General features: G+C 39.4%; 1 protein-coding gene across 2 annotated transcripts in view; it reads left to right on the forward strand.

The window, feature by feature from the left end:
* The window catches only part of SOS1 (SOS Ras/Rac guanine nucleotide exchange factor 1), a 43,652-nt gene that overhangs the window by 15,805 nt on the left and 13,991 nt on the right, over nt 1–13,856 (forward strand). For both annotated transcript variants that reach the window (XM_042810247.1, XM_042810257.1), the window contains 4 exons: nt 10–120; nt 224–322; nt 10,253–10,380; nt 11,336–11,991. In XM_042810247.1, the coding sequence (XP_042666181.1) occupies nt 10–120; nt 224–322; nt 10,253–10,380; nt 11,336–11,991 (994 nt within the window). The remainder of the gene's footprint in view (nt 1–9; nt 121–223; nt 323–10,252; nt 10,381–11,335; nt 11,992–13,856) is intronic.

Below are 13,856 nucleotides of genomic sequence, written 5' to 3' on the forward strand. Positions count from 1 at the left end.
TCTTCATAGGAACTAGCATTTGATCCTTATGAATCGTATGCACAAGATATTTTACGACCTGGTTTTCATGATCATTTTCTAAGTCAATTATCGAAGCCAGGAGCAGCATTTTATTTACAGGTAACTTTCTTTTTAGCAAGCATTATTATTATTATTATTTTTATTACACTCTATTGTTGCTTCAATACATTTGTTTTAAGACTGAAACTTATTTCTTTTCTAGTCAATAGGTGAAGGCTTTAAAGAAGCTGTTCAGTATGTTCTACCCCGACTGCTCCTTGCCCCTGTTTACCACTGTCTTCATTATTTTGAACTACTAAAAGTAAGAACATTGTGTCACTGAATATTTTTCATCATTCTCTATGTTGGATATCAGAACTTTTTGGGATCAGTTAGATGTAAAAATTTTGCATTTAAATAATTTGAATAAAAGGCAGGCTATATGTTCTGCTACGTACTTGAACTGTTTTACATCTGCTAATGCTTTTTATGCTGAATTATCAAGTCAGTATTAAGTATCAAGTTCAGAAATCAGTAGGGATATAGGTACTAATATTCTTGGAGTGATGGTTTAAACAGTGATGAAAGACAGTGATGTATAGCTCTATCATAGAAAATGCCCAAGATTTTCTCAAGCTGACATTTTGTACGTTTAAGACTGCAGTAAGATTTCTTTTTGTTTGGACTTTATTCTCATGAAATACTGACCTTACAGTGCACATCCCATGATGGGTGGGTATACCAGTGTATACCCTTCCCAGGAAGGCTTGGTTGAGTTTCTTGCAATGAGACCTCGCAGTATTGTTACCATATTAAAGACTGGATAGTACACACATACAGGAAATAGATATGGAAGGGGGTTTTTTTTGAGGAGAGTGATTTATTAATTAGCATTGAAAAATAATCTTAGGAGCATTGTGAGTAAACTTTCCAAGTAGAATCTCCATATTGACTTAATCTAAATTCCTGAGGGGTACAGAGTTTCAAACTTCTTCATGTTAGTTGTGTGAGGTAGTTTGGCTCAAAAGTGAAGGAAAACGTGGAAGTTTATTTGGTTGTCTTGAGGAATAACCGCGCAGGTCATTTTTAAAACTGTAAACATAGTCTCAACACAGTCTTTACTGATTTAGGTCTAAGAGTACAGTTTTAAAATGTAGCTCATCTCATATAACTTAAAAAAAAAATTTTTTTTGAGACTTATGCTCAATCTATTTGTCTAGCTTATGGCTTTGTTCCAGTTTTTCAGATGTGCTTAACATTTTAAACATTTCCTTTTCTGACTGTTCCCTGGGAGAGAGGTGTGATGCAGCTGGTGTGTGTTTTGCATTAAAGAGACCTACACAGATAAGATTCCTCTGTTCATGTTTCTATTGTATAGTCTTAAAATGTGCTACCTCAGTGCTTTGCTTACTTCTACATGAATGTGCTATTGTTGTGTGTAATAGACATGGCCTACGTTAATGCTACCTGAAACACATCCTGTGTTACCTCTTGCCACTGGTGATTTTAATAGAGGAAAGAGGGTGTATGTGCTTAGGGAAGGAGGGAGGAACAGCTCATATTTCATCTCTTGTAGGGCAAATTGGGTTCTCAAATAAACCCAGCTCCGTGAGGTTATTGGTCCTTTCACAACTCTATACTTGTGCTTTGTGTGAAATTCTTCCCTTCTCTCCTTTTACCCCCTGTAGATATGATACTGTTGAGTTGGATTTCATTCAGCATGTGGTGATAACTTCACAGGCTTTCTTCACTGTGATTTGCCAGATGGGATGTGTGTGATAGGCAGTGATGGACAGTGAGTGCATGTGAATTAAGACAGCAGCTTTCATGGCAGTAGTTTCATCTGTCAGTACATACGTGCACACAGTATATGAATACCTCCCTCAAACAGTTTCTGCTGGCAGTTTTTGCTCTTACATCTAGAATCTTCAGACGGATTCCGGCTTGGTTGTATTTAAAAATGGCCTAAATTGCTGCAGAAGGGTGCTTGGGGAATTGTTCTGTTGTATAATCCTGCCATTTCACTGACACAAGGTTGCACTGAATTATTTTGTATGGTAAGAGTCCTGATTTAGTGTTGGCAAAGTGTATCTATGAATGATTAAGATGCATTCTACAAAAAGGGATCTCTGGAGATGAGGAAACAAAATGTAGGCAGAGTATTGTATGAAGTGGAAAAAATGTTTTCTCTTGAATATGAGATTCTGAAGGAGAAAGGGCTTAGCATTTTTCTTTGAGCATGTTGTCTAATCTTACATGCTTTGAAGTTTCCTGTTTAAAACACATCTCAAAGTTACCTGCTAACAGTGCAGACTACAAAAAAATGCAGTTTCTCTCCACTGATGTTTATCATGTTTAGAAGCCAAAGTCCTTCTGTGAAGCCTGGCAGGGCACCAGGAGCACACAAATACACGTTCTATTTCTGGCTGAAACTCTTTGCTATAACTTTGTTGGAAAATCAGCATATGACTAAGGGCTGTGCTCTCCTTCAAAAAGCCTAAAAATTCCCAAACGTTTATGTAAGAAATTAAGCATATAAAATAACAACTTCTTGTGAGACTGTGCCTTTGTGCAAATTTGCAGATATGGTGAATGGGTTGGATGCAATGAGATGATCTTGGAGGTCTTTTCCAACCTTAATGATTCTGTGATAACACATAAGTTAGTTTGTGATCCAGTCAGTACTGGGCTGGATCACCTTGGTGTGGAGAATTGCTGAGTCTTAATAGTTGAAGTTTGGCAGTCTGCTAAGTTCTTACAGTGTCTGCAGTAATGGATCGTTGTCCTGAAATATTGTCTGTGTTGCTTGTATTTAGAGCTGGCAGTGTAATTATAGGTTCTGTAGTCTGATGTGCTTCTATCCAAGCACAGTAGCTTGTATGTACAATATTGTTTTGAAAGTGAAAGTAAGAGCAAAAGTATTACTACTGCTTTACATGTATTTGTATACTTAACTGCAGATGAGAAGGAATTACCTTGTAGAGTATTTTCTCCATTATTCTACTGAAATTGCTTTACTGCAAAAGCTGGATAAAATCTCAGAAGAACTAGAAGCAAAAATTCTTTCCTTTGCTCTACTTTCTGTGCTGCTCAGTGCTGCTTATGCAGTGTTATTGCCATTCTGCTACCAGACCAACAAATGCTGCACTTTGGTCCCATGAAGCAGGGAGTAGGTTGGCATTGGGTCAGACTCTCTGGGCCAGACTCTCCTTATCAAGCTGATGCCCTCTTTGGAGAAATCAAGTGCAACACTGACTACTCGCTGACTTTTTTTTTACTGATGCATTTACATTCAGTTTCAGTGTCCTATGTTCTGATCTGTGTTCCAGGATTTCTCCTGTAGGGTAAATCTGCCTGGAACTTTGGGAACTAGGAAAACTGCCTTCTGGAGCTGATGATTAATTCCAGTTCTCAGTGACAGCTGCTAATGATGGTAGCTCCATCGTGCATAATAGCAATTCAAGCTGAACACCCATGGCCAAGCTTTTGTGAGGCTAGGCAAATGTATTACAGGAACTTGGACAAATTTTGGTATTTTTCCTTATAAATGAAAGTTCTGACACAAGGAATCACTACAGGACTATGTAGGGGGGAAAAAAAACCACCTTATTCTAGCTGGGACTTTGAACACCTGTTGGTTGTCATTAGTTTTTGGAACTGTGGTAGTCATTGTACAGTCCTTGACAAACTTGTATTGTTGTGTTATCTTTTTAATAGCAGTAGCAGCCTGTTTCCCTGTCCTTCTTTCCTGTTTTGATTCCTGTGACATTCTGTAGAAATGGAAGATCCTCAGACAATGATAGATCTGTGTTTGACACTTAATTTACTTGTTTTTTGTTTCTTTTTTTTTTTCAGTGGAAATGTTTTTGGATATGGAGATGGGGATTTAGTCTCACTACCAGCTTGCTTTCTCCATTAACTTTTATTGCAATGGAGAGGATATATCTAGGTTGCTATGAAAGTAATGCCTCCTGTTTATTTCCATGGAAACTGCAACAAATACAAAGAGCGCAATAACACTACTTGATAGAGCAAATTCTCAGATACAAAACACGTTTTCAACAATAGTAACCAACATCAGCTGTTTTTTTTCACCAGCAATGAACAAGAGCCTGCATGCTGTGCTTGTACAGGTCTGCACCAGTGGATGTGACCCGCTGTCTTCACTGCTGAAACACACCAACCACTGCCTCGTGCTCACATCCACTGTTGGGTGTTTTGGCCTCTGATGGGCCAATGTAATAAAATGGAAGGCATTACTTTTGAAGCAGCCCTTATAGTTCTCCAGTATTAAGGTCTAAGTCTTTTGTCAGTACTTTGATACTGTCAGTAGGAGCTGATGGAAAGATGTAAGAAATAACCAAGAAATAATACATACAGCATGCTGTGTTCATCATTCCTGTGGACTAAGTCAGTAGGTGGAATCTTGCTTGTCGCTCACTTCCTCTGCTATTTTTTGTTAATCCTTTCTTAAGTAAATTAACAGGGTTCTACCATTCCTATCCAGAAGGATCTCTGATACTCTGAATTCATCCAGAGTAGCATTCAAAAATTAATATGCTTCTATGCAAAGAGAAGTATCATCCAGTTGAGCTCAAGGCCTTGAAAACATACCACAAGAATCAGATTCATTTGTCTTGGAGCAGTAAAAGTAGATTTCAGTCTAGTTTGGAGTTATGAGAGAGGAAAGGAAGATGTTTGCAGACTGTGTTGCTTTTACTGTGGTGGAAAATTTGGGGGACAAAAGTAAAGAGTAGAAATACAAGTGTGGAAGCACATAAGTAAATATTTTCTGCTATTTAAAATACAGATCTGATTAAGTGTTAAACTATGCTTCTTGAATTTCTGAAGTATATTGCAAGTTGGCTGACAATTATGAGACAAACCAAAGTGATGGACAGTAACAAAGAATTATAGAGCATGAAGTCTCTAGAAGGATTTACGTGAACTGGTATGTTTGTTGCAGAAAGGTAATGAATCTGTTGTGGAAGAGATGTCAGCACATGAAAACAACACACATTTTTTCAGAGAATGCAGAGCACGTGTACTCTGAGAAAGCCTTCTGTAAACAAGTAGCTATTTTTCAAGTAATGAAATCTTGCAATTTAAAATGCATGCATAGCAGTTAATTGCCTACAAAAAGTTTGAATGTTTAGGAGATCCACAGTATCAAGAAGCTTGCTTGAAAATAAGGCTTTGTTTTCATATGTGTTCCTTGCTGAAATACATATTGGTTATGTAAGCTCAATAATGAGAATTGCTCACATACATGGAACCCTTTGTCATTTTAAAATGAAATAAATAAAATATCCCAAAGCAAAGTCTGCTCTTTCCAGCTGAACTGCAGACTGCAATAAAGCTTGAGCAGACCTAATCTGTAACACTGCCTTCTACCAGGTCCTACCTATTGAGAATTCTGATGGCACACTGGCACATGAAGTCTGTTATGCAAGTGTTGAAATGTTGAACTGGTGGGCAGCATCACCTGACAGACTTCTGTGCAATGTGTATTTCTGAATAGCTCTTCCTGACTTTCGCACAGTGGCCATCCTAATTTGAATAAGAATACGTCAATATAATGCAATTTGTTCCTGATGCAGATATATTGTAATACCTAAGCACTTTTGCCCTGTCCCAATAAAAGCACCCGTATTAAATAAACAAAGCAGCAGTTCCTTTCTGTCACACCTTGCAGCCCAGAAGGCCAGCTGTGTTCTGGGCTGCATTAAAAAAGGGGTGGCCAGCAGGGAGAGGGGGAGGTGATTGTCTCCCTCTATTCAGCTCTTGTGAGGCCCCGTCTGCAGCACTGCGTCCAGGCCCCCAGTACAGGAAGGACGTGGAGCTCTTGGAGTGGGTCCACAAGAGGGCCGCTGAGATGATCAGAGGGCTGGAGCACCTCTGCTATGAGGAAAGTTTGAGGGAACTGGCCTTGTTTAGGTTGGAAAAGAGAAGGCTTTGGGGAGACCTCACTGTGGCCTTTCAGTACTTATAGAGCATATAACCAGGAAGGGGAACAACTGTTCATGAGGGCGGATAGTGATAGGACAAGGGGGAATGGTTTCAAACTAAGACAGGGGAGGTTTCAGCTGGATATTAGGCTTTTCTCACGGAGGATGGTGGCACACTGGAACAGGCTGCAACACACTGGAACAAGGAGGCTGTGGATGCACCGTCCCTGGAGATATTCAAGGCCAGGCTGGATGTGGCTCTGGGCAGCCTGGTCTGCTGGTTGGCAACCCTGCACACAGCAGGGGGGTTGAAACTACATGATCATTGTGGTTCTTATCAACCCAGGCCATTCTATGGTTCTGTGATGCTATGATTCTCTCTTTAACACAAATTGTCTTGTTTTTTTGGACTCAAGTGGAGTTTGATACCTTCCATGTACCTTGCAGATCTGCTATAAGTCATGTAGTCAAGCTGTGCAAGTATTGGGATGTTTGCAGTAGAAGTTCAGGCGATGCATATTTTCCTCTGTTTTCATGCTTTACTCAATGGGCTGAGCACATGTTAACAGTGAGAGTTAAGACTGGTTGTGAAATAAGACAAGTGCTTTTTTGCTTCTCTTTTTCAGTATGTACCTCCAAGAAAATGCTGGACTTCTTCAAATTAATTACCTAGTATATGGAGTTTGATGTTGGACATGTTTAGAGAAGATTAGATAATTTAAGTTTTAAAATGGGAATTCCTAACTAATAAATTTTGGGAGGAGAAAAAGATTTTACTGTTATTTTGATAATATATTAAGTTCTTCCAGTGTTATTGGAAATAAGCTTCTTGCTATAATGCAAATCTAAGTAAAGTTACATGTATGTATATTTTTATTGCTCTGTGCTCAAGATTGTCTGGGTTTGTATGGAAGAAAAATGATTTTTGAAATCAACACGTAACAGCTGTGGATGAATGTTCAAGAGTATTGAGTGTCCCTTTTACTTCAACTGTGAATTACCTTGTAGACTGCATTTTCCAGAAATGTAGTGTCACCTGTGATTTTTCCTACTTGATTTTGCAGATGATTTCTCATTGGTTTCTAAACAGTAGAGAGATCTCTGGATGGGAAAGCACCTGTTTCCCAGAATGCTACTGCTTTGGGCTGATCTGCAATTATTTGTAGGAACTGTAAATTTAGGGGGAGCTCTCAGGAAATCAGTTATGTTAAGAAAACTGGCTTCTAGAATTGTTTTATAGCAGAGTGTTAACAAATTTATCAGCCTGTGTTTCTAAGAGGAGAAGCCTGGTTGTTTTGTTATTGCTTCTTTTTTATTCCTGCTCATAAAAGTTTTGGTTCAGGATTACCTTTCAGTCGGTCCCTCGTTCTCATGGAGCACTGCCAGAAGTGATGAGGCACTAGAACAGAAGCTGGAGTCATTTGTGTTGGCATCCTTCAAGTTGCCGTGGATGTTGAGTTGCTCACTCACATAGCATTACACTGCAGAAGAGGCACTGAGATTGCACTACAGATCAGATTCCCTTGCTGGCTTTCCATGTGTTTTGTTGAGTCTCTGTGGGCTTTGAGTTGTCTGCCTCCTCTGTGCTGTTGTCTTTTACATGTGGTCATCTCACCTCAGATGAATCAGGGAACCTGTAGATCACAAGTAGCAGTGATTCAATTTAGATTAGTTTCCCGGGGAAGCAGTGTTCTAGTTTGTACCCCTCATGACACTTACTAGTACTGCTATATTTCATCATATGCAGATGTTTTCATTCTTTGTTTTTTTTTGCATGAATGTCCCTGACAGGCTAGGAGAAAGGACTATAGTCTTCATTTGCAGTATAGAAGGATCTCGTTCGTAACTTTGGAACTGGCTTTATAAATATTACCTAGTCCTTGTATTTTGCAGCAAAATACCTCATCTTCCATGTCTTGTTATCTTCGAAGAGTCATGCTTCTTAGCATCTACCTTTTTCATTCGTTAGGGGGCACTGTATGTCTACACAAATATCAGTGAGACTTGCAGAGGAGTTTGCAAGCATTTCCAGTGTTGCCATTTCACTTCCTATGATCTCTTGTTCCTAAGTGTCTAAGGGTCAGTGGTAAGGTGAAAGACATAGCTGCAATTCTACCTTAGTTTTGACAAAGAACTGTTTTTGGTAACTGCTCGTGGTAATTAGATAAAGCCAGAAAATAAAACTTTCAGGTTTCGTTTCCGTGTTCCTGAGGAGTGTCTTCAGAGCACCTTATGATTTGCCATTTGTGTTAGTCTGCCTGTAATTCATGCTTCTACATGCCTCTTTATAAATATTAAATCTGGAGTATAATTACAATAATTGGACTTAGGCTGAGTTTGTACACACAGTTGGAGAAATAGGTTGCTTCCATTGGATCAGGATGGAGAAATGTTGTTAGTAAAATCCCCTGGGATTCTGTCCTCAAGGACAAGGGAGCAGCCCGGAGCTGGCATCTCATTAAGGAATTCTCCCGTAGGGTACAAGAGCATCTTGTCCAACCATCACCCCATCCCCTTCATGCCCACTAACCGTGCCACATCTCCACACATATTGAACCCTTCCCTCGGGGTGTCTCTACCACCTGCCTGGGCAACCTGTGCCAGTGCAACACCAATCTTTCCAGGAAGAGATTTCTTCCTGATATTCCAGCCTGGACTATTTTTATTCTGCTTTATGCTAGGGTACTTTCTTCTCCCTGTTTGATTGGGGTATTTAAGTCATTGCTCAAGATGAAGAGCCTCCTTTGAACTCCTGAGTGGGAATGGTGAGGTTATACTTTTTTTTCTTAGCTTTTTTTCTGGCTTTCTGTTTTCATTGCTGCACCTAGGTCATTTGTCTGAGATCCTTTCTAAACGCACAGCTGACGTAAAGGGAAGGTGTTACCTGCGTGGTAAATCCAGAGAGCAGAATATGATGAAAGTGGACTTGGAGTTATATATTCCCTTAGGGCTTTCTGGGAGCAAAGGCTGTGCTGTTCTGTTGTTTTAGTGCTTGTCTTGTAATTAGGCACTCGTGGCTAATGCTGTTTAGGGCAAAAGTATGGCAGATTGTGCTTTGTGAACCAAAGCTGCCTGGAATAAATGCTGTGGTTATCATGATGGCTAAAAAGTGCAAATAAAGCGTGGTGTGGCATTGATAGCTGTTGTACTGAATAATGTATTCTGGTCAGGGAAAAAAATAATGATGTTAGCTGACACATTCAAATGTCAGTTGTGGACATGTTGTATTTAGTTGGGTGTTAGGAGACAATATTTATGTTTTTCTCTGGATGCAGGTGGCACCTCTGTACTACCTCCAAGGATGTCTGTTAATCTAATCACTTTACTTTTACCTCTTCTGCCAAAATAAATCGTTCAGTTATGTGGAGCCAATTCTTGGTGGTGTGGTAGTCTGCAACCCATTAATCCTGCAAATAATTGATGAGATAACAAGGGTTATGTCTAAGCTGCAGCTGTAGGCGGTCATTTTTTTTCACTCGCTATAAAGTGAAACACTTCAGTGTGTAGACTGCCAGATTTAAGGTGGAAGTATAAAAATTTAAGTATAAAAACATAATAGAACTTGTCCTGTACAACTCATGTCATAGCTGTAGTTAAGTACAAAATATTAGTTTTAACCCTTTTACTGTAGTTTTAGTTTATAAATGTGTTGCTTTGTCCTTTTAAGGAAGGTCGTGTTAGTAAACAGAGGCATGAATGTAGTTGTGTATTTGATCCTGTGCTGTGTTAGCAAGCATGTAGGCAGTGTAGCTGAGGGAAGTGGTAGTTTCTTACAGGCTTTCACATGTTCTATCGTTAAAAGTCAGAGAGGAAAATCATGACAAACTACTGAGCAAAGGAGGGATAAGAGTTGTTGGTTTGGTGGTTGTGTTCCAAAAATAAATTGTTAAAGACAATTAATCTCATGTCTTAGAACTGCACACAAGCAAATCTGTACACGAGAACTGTACACAAACAAATCTCCTTCCTCCCTCAGCCCTTGTAAGAGGTGACACATCTACTGCGTTCTTTTTTGAAAATGAGAGGTGAACCAAAGTAGTTTTGTGGTATAAAAAAAAACTCAATTTGTTTGTGTACGGGGGACTGGTGAATTCTGCTCTTGCCTTAACTGGGATTGAGCTCTAACTAGAGAATTGTGTCTCTTGCCTGTATCAGTAATTCTGGTTATTCTGTTAATTTTAGTAGCAAACAGGAACATGCAAAATCGTCAAGTGGTTGGATTTGTTCTTCTATGTCGAACTTTGGGATTTGTGCATATCAAAATGCTTGTGGTACTTACTGTATCTGACTTCCAATGTTCACAGCAACTAGAAGAAAAAAGTGAGGATGAAGAGGATAAGGAGTGCTTGAAGCAAGCAATAACAGCCCTACTGAATCTTCAAAGCAGTATGGAACGGATATGCTCCAAAAGTCTTGCAAAACGAAGGCTTAGGTAAACACGGTTCCATTTTTCCTGCTTTCTGCTCTTAGTGCTTTGCTTTAAATCTAGGGCTCCCAGTTTCCTCTTTTAGTAAACAATGAACAAAATAGTTTGTGACAAGCCTGCTTTTTCAGAGGAAGTGACATCAAAGCCAAGATAATTTGTTATTGTTTTAAAACCGTTCAAATCTCTCTGTGTCCCTCCATACTCGTAGTTGAGACCTTGTGAAAATTCAGTTGAAAGCTACAACGTTTGCAGGTTAGTCATACTCAGATAATAAATATCAATCTGAAAATATTTTAAAAGAGCATTTACGTGTGCTTAGAAGGGACTGTTCCTGGATTTGAAAATACTTAAAGTAATTTGAAGAGCTTTATATACAACGGCTAGTTAAAATTATAGGTGGATAATGGAGTAATCAGTAGAACGATTGTAGTAAATTCTTGGATCACACTGTCTGCCATTTGATTTAATGCTAGTATTTTTTTAACCTGTTGTTTAAATATTGCTTTTGTTCTGAAAATTATTTCAGCATTTTCTTTGCTAAACAAGTTCTCTACTGCAAAGTGTAACCTTTGGGCTCGGACACGAATGAATTTAACAACTCATTTTCTCTTTATATGCTTCTTTCAAATTAATGCATTCTAAAATCATTTGTCAGCTATGGAAATGAGTGATGTGTTAGGCTAGGAAGCACTGATAGCTTTCTTGCTCTGGCTGTCTGCATTTAGGTAGAACATGTGTTGCATAGAAGCTAAAAACACACTCAGATGGATTACTTACAGAAACATTCATCAAGCCTTGTAGTGCTGCTTTCAGAAGATCCTGATCCTGGGTGCTTAAACTGCATTCTCAGTGGGGTTTTCACCACTCAGAAAGATTATCTTGTATTTCTGATGTTAGTGGTGGCTGTGTTTTTAAATATGTGCATACTAATAAGCTGCCTTTTTCTCATCCTGCTCTGAAGTGAATCTGCGTGCCGATTCTACACTCAGCAGATGAAGGGGAAACAGCTAGCAATTAAGAAAATGAATGAAATCCAAAAAAATATCGATGGTTGGGAGGGTAAGGACATCGGACAGTGCTGTAATGAGTTCATCATGGAAGGAACGCTCACACGCGTTGGAGCAAAGCATGAGAGACACATATTTCTATTTGATGGCTTGATGATTTGCTGTAAGTCAAATCACGGCCAGCCAAGGCTTCCTGGTGCTAGCAATGCAGAATATCGTCTAAAAGAAAAGTTCTTCATGCGAAAGGTACAGATCAATGACAAAGACGACACTAATGAGTACAGACACGCTTTTGAAATCATCTTAAAAGATGAGAACAGTGTTATTTTTGCTGCTAAATCAGCTGAAGAGAAAAATAACTGGATGGCAGCGTTGATATCTTTGCAATATAGAAGCACGCTAGAAAGGATGTTGGACGTAACAATGCTGCAGGAAGAAAAAGAGGAGCAGATGAGATTTCCAAATCCTGAGCTTTACAGATTTGCAGAACCTGACTCAGAAGAGAATATTGTGTTTGAAGAAAACATGCAGCCCAAATCTGGAATCCCCATCATCAAGGCAGGAACTGTTGTCAAACTTATTGAGAGGCTGACTTACCACATGTATGCAGGTGAGGCACTTCATAACCAGAACAGGTGACAATTAGTTTATGCTTCTTGTTTTCCATATTACGTACAACAAACTGCATACCATATGTAGAAAACAAACACGCTCTGCATTGTACATATTCTGAAATGCTTTTTGAGTTCAGGTTTGGAATTCTAAATTTGCACCTCTGTAGCTGAAGCAGCTGAAAAGCTGAAAAGTAGTTTGACTGACCGTAGTGGATTTGCACATGTGTCTGGTTATTCTCATGCATGGGATGGCGGGGGGCAGGATCCAGCAGGAGCTCCAGACAGTACGTTTTCCTGTAGGCCCCAGGCTGCAAGAATTGCCTTCCCTCGAGATTTCTGAGGCGAGATGGCACACGCAGTGCTAGCACTGCAGGTGAGAACTGTGGGCTGTGTTTCTTCAGTTAAGGGTTGTACTTTGTGAGTTACTGCCTGTGTTCGTGTTGGCATGTAACGAGTAGGTCAAATAACAGCTTCCTTGAAGCAGTCGCTTGAGTAATTTTTGCCTTGTCATAATTTAAGTGAGGATTTGAGTTAAGAATTTTTGTGTAAAGGTTTCTGCTTGTGTTGAAGATACATTCATGTGTGACAAATGGCATTAAGGGTGAAAACGAATGGCTCATCCAGTCCATCCTCAGCATGTCTAGTTTTTCTTCGTAGTTTTCCAGGATTTTTCTAAGCAGTGCTGAAAAGCACGGGCTTTTTTTTTTCCCCTCACTCTTTTTCATCTTTGATTCTTCCTCTATGGGCAGTTATTCTGAACCTTTATGCATCTTGGTGTAAGTACTTCACCTGTTCAGCAGTAGGTTTTTTTCTGTCTGTCCATCCTTACTCTGACATTGGAAAATGGAAAATGAATTCCAGAATGGAGCAGGAATATTTGTTTAGAAGAAGCAGAATATAATTAGTGTCTGATAGTACTTTTTGTTTTATTTTTTGAGTGATTGCAAATAAATCTGTTTGCTGCTTTTATTGCCCTTCTCCACACTTCAGCTTAGCTTTCCTATCACTTATTAGAAACATAAATGCAATATCTTGCTGGCAGTTTTTACCAGAGCAGTTTTGTGCCTGACTTCATTTTCTTTTAACTTTAACTTTAAGCCATTGGTTTCAGATTTTACAGGCATGATTTATAACGCAATTTAATCTTTTTGGAAGTTAAAGTAGAACAATTCTGCCCTAGAGAAAGGAAGAGGATTATTTTAAAAAGCTAAAATTGTAATTGGCAAAGAGATGGCAGGAGGAGTATTTCTTTTACCGCCCTTGTATGCATTCCCTCTACTTTGGGCAGCTTGATCCCATGGAAGATTGCCCTTTCCATGTGCAGAGGATTCTCGCTGTACCCCTGGCCTGGGTACCAGCAATGTTCTCTGTGCATTGTCTGTCCAGCGAGCTGTGAGCTGTCTTCTGTAGTTCCTTAAAACAGCAGGGATGCCTGTTTTTGAAGAACATGTGGCTTTTGTGTTGCTTCTTGCATTTGACATGCAAGATAACCACATTCTTGCAGACACTTAAATCCCTGATCTTAATAAAGCCTCAATGGGTTGCTTGAAACATAACCATTGTGTGATGAGACCCAGCAATATGGGTACTGCAAGATAGTTGGAAGCACTTCAACATACCCCCTTCCCCGCGCCCCCCCCCCCCCCAAAAAAAAAAAAGAAAGAATAAACAGGTTGTCCTGTGATGAATTTAGCTTATCTTTGTAACCTTAGAGATGTAAGAATGACATGCATGGATCTGCCGCTGAGTTGCTAGGTTGTGCGTCCTTTCTCCAGATCTTTATCTTTCATTATATGCCTTCTTTTTTAGAGCTGGTTTTCTGTGGGGGTGAAATGTAGTCGTTCTAACTGTTCTTTGCTGC

The sequence above is a fragment of the Centrocercus urophasianus genome, unplaced genomic scaffold, assembly GCF_019232065.1.
Source record: "Centrocercus urophasianus isolate 14NV4802_14NV808 unplaced genomic scaffold, USGS_Curo_1.0 seq_10, whole genome shotgun sequence".
NCBI classification, from domain to species: Eukaryota; Metazoa; Chordata; class Aves; order Galliformes; family Phasianidae; genus Centrocercus; species Centrocercus urophasianus.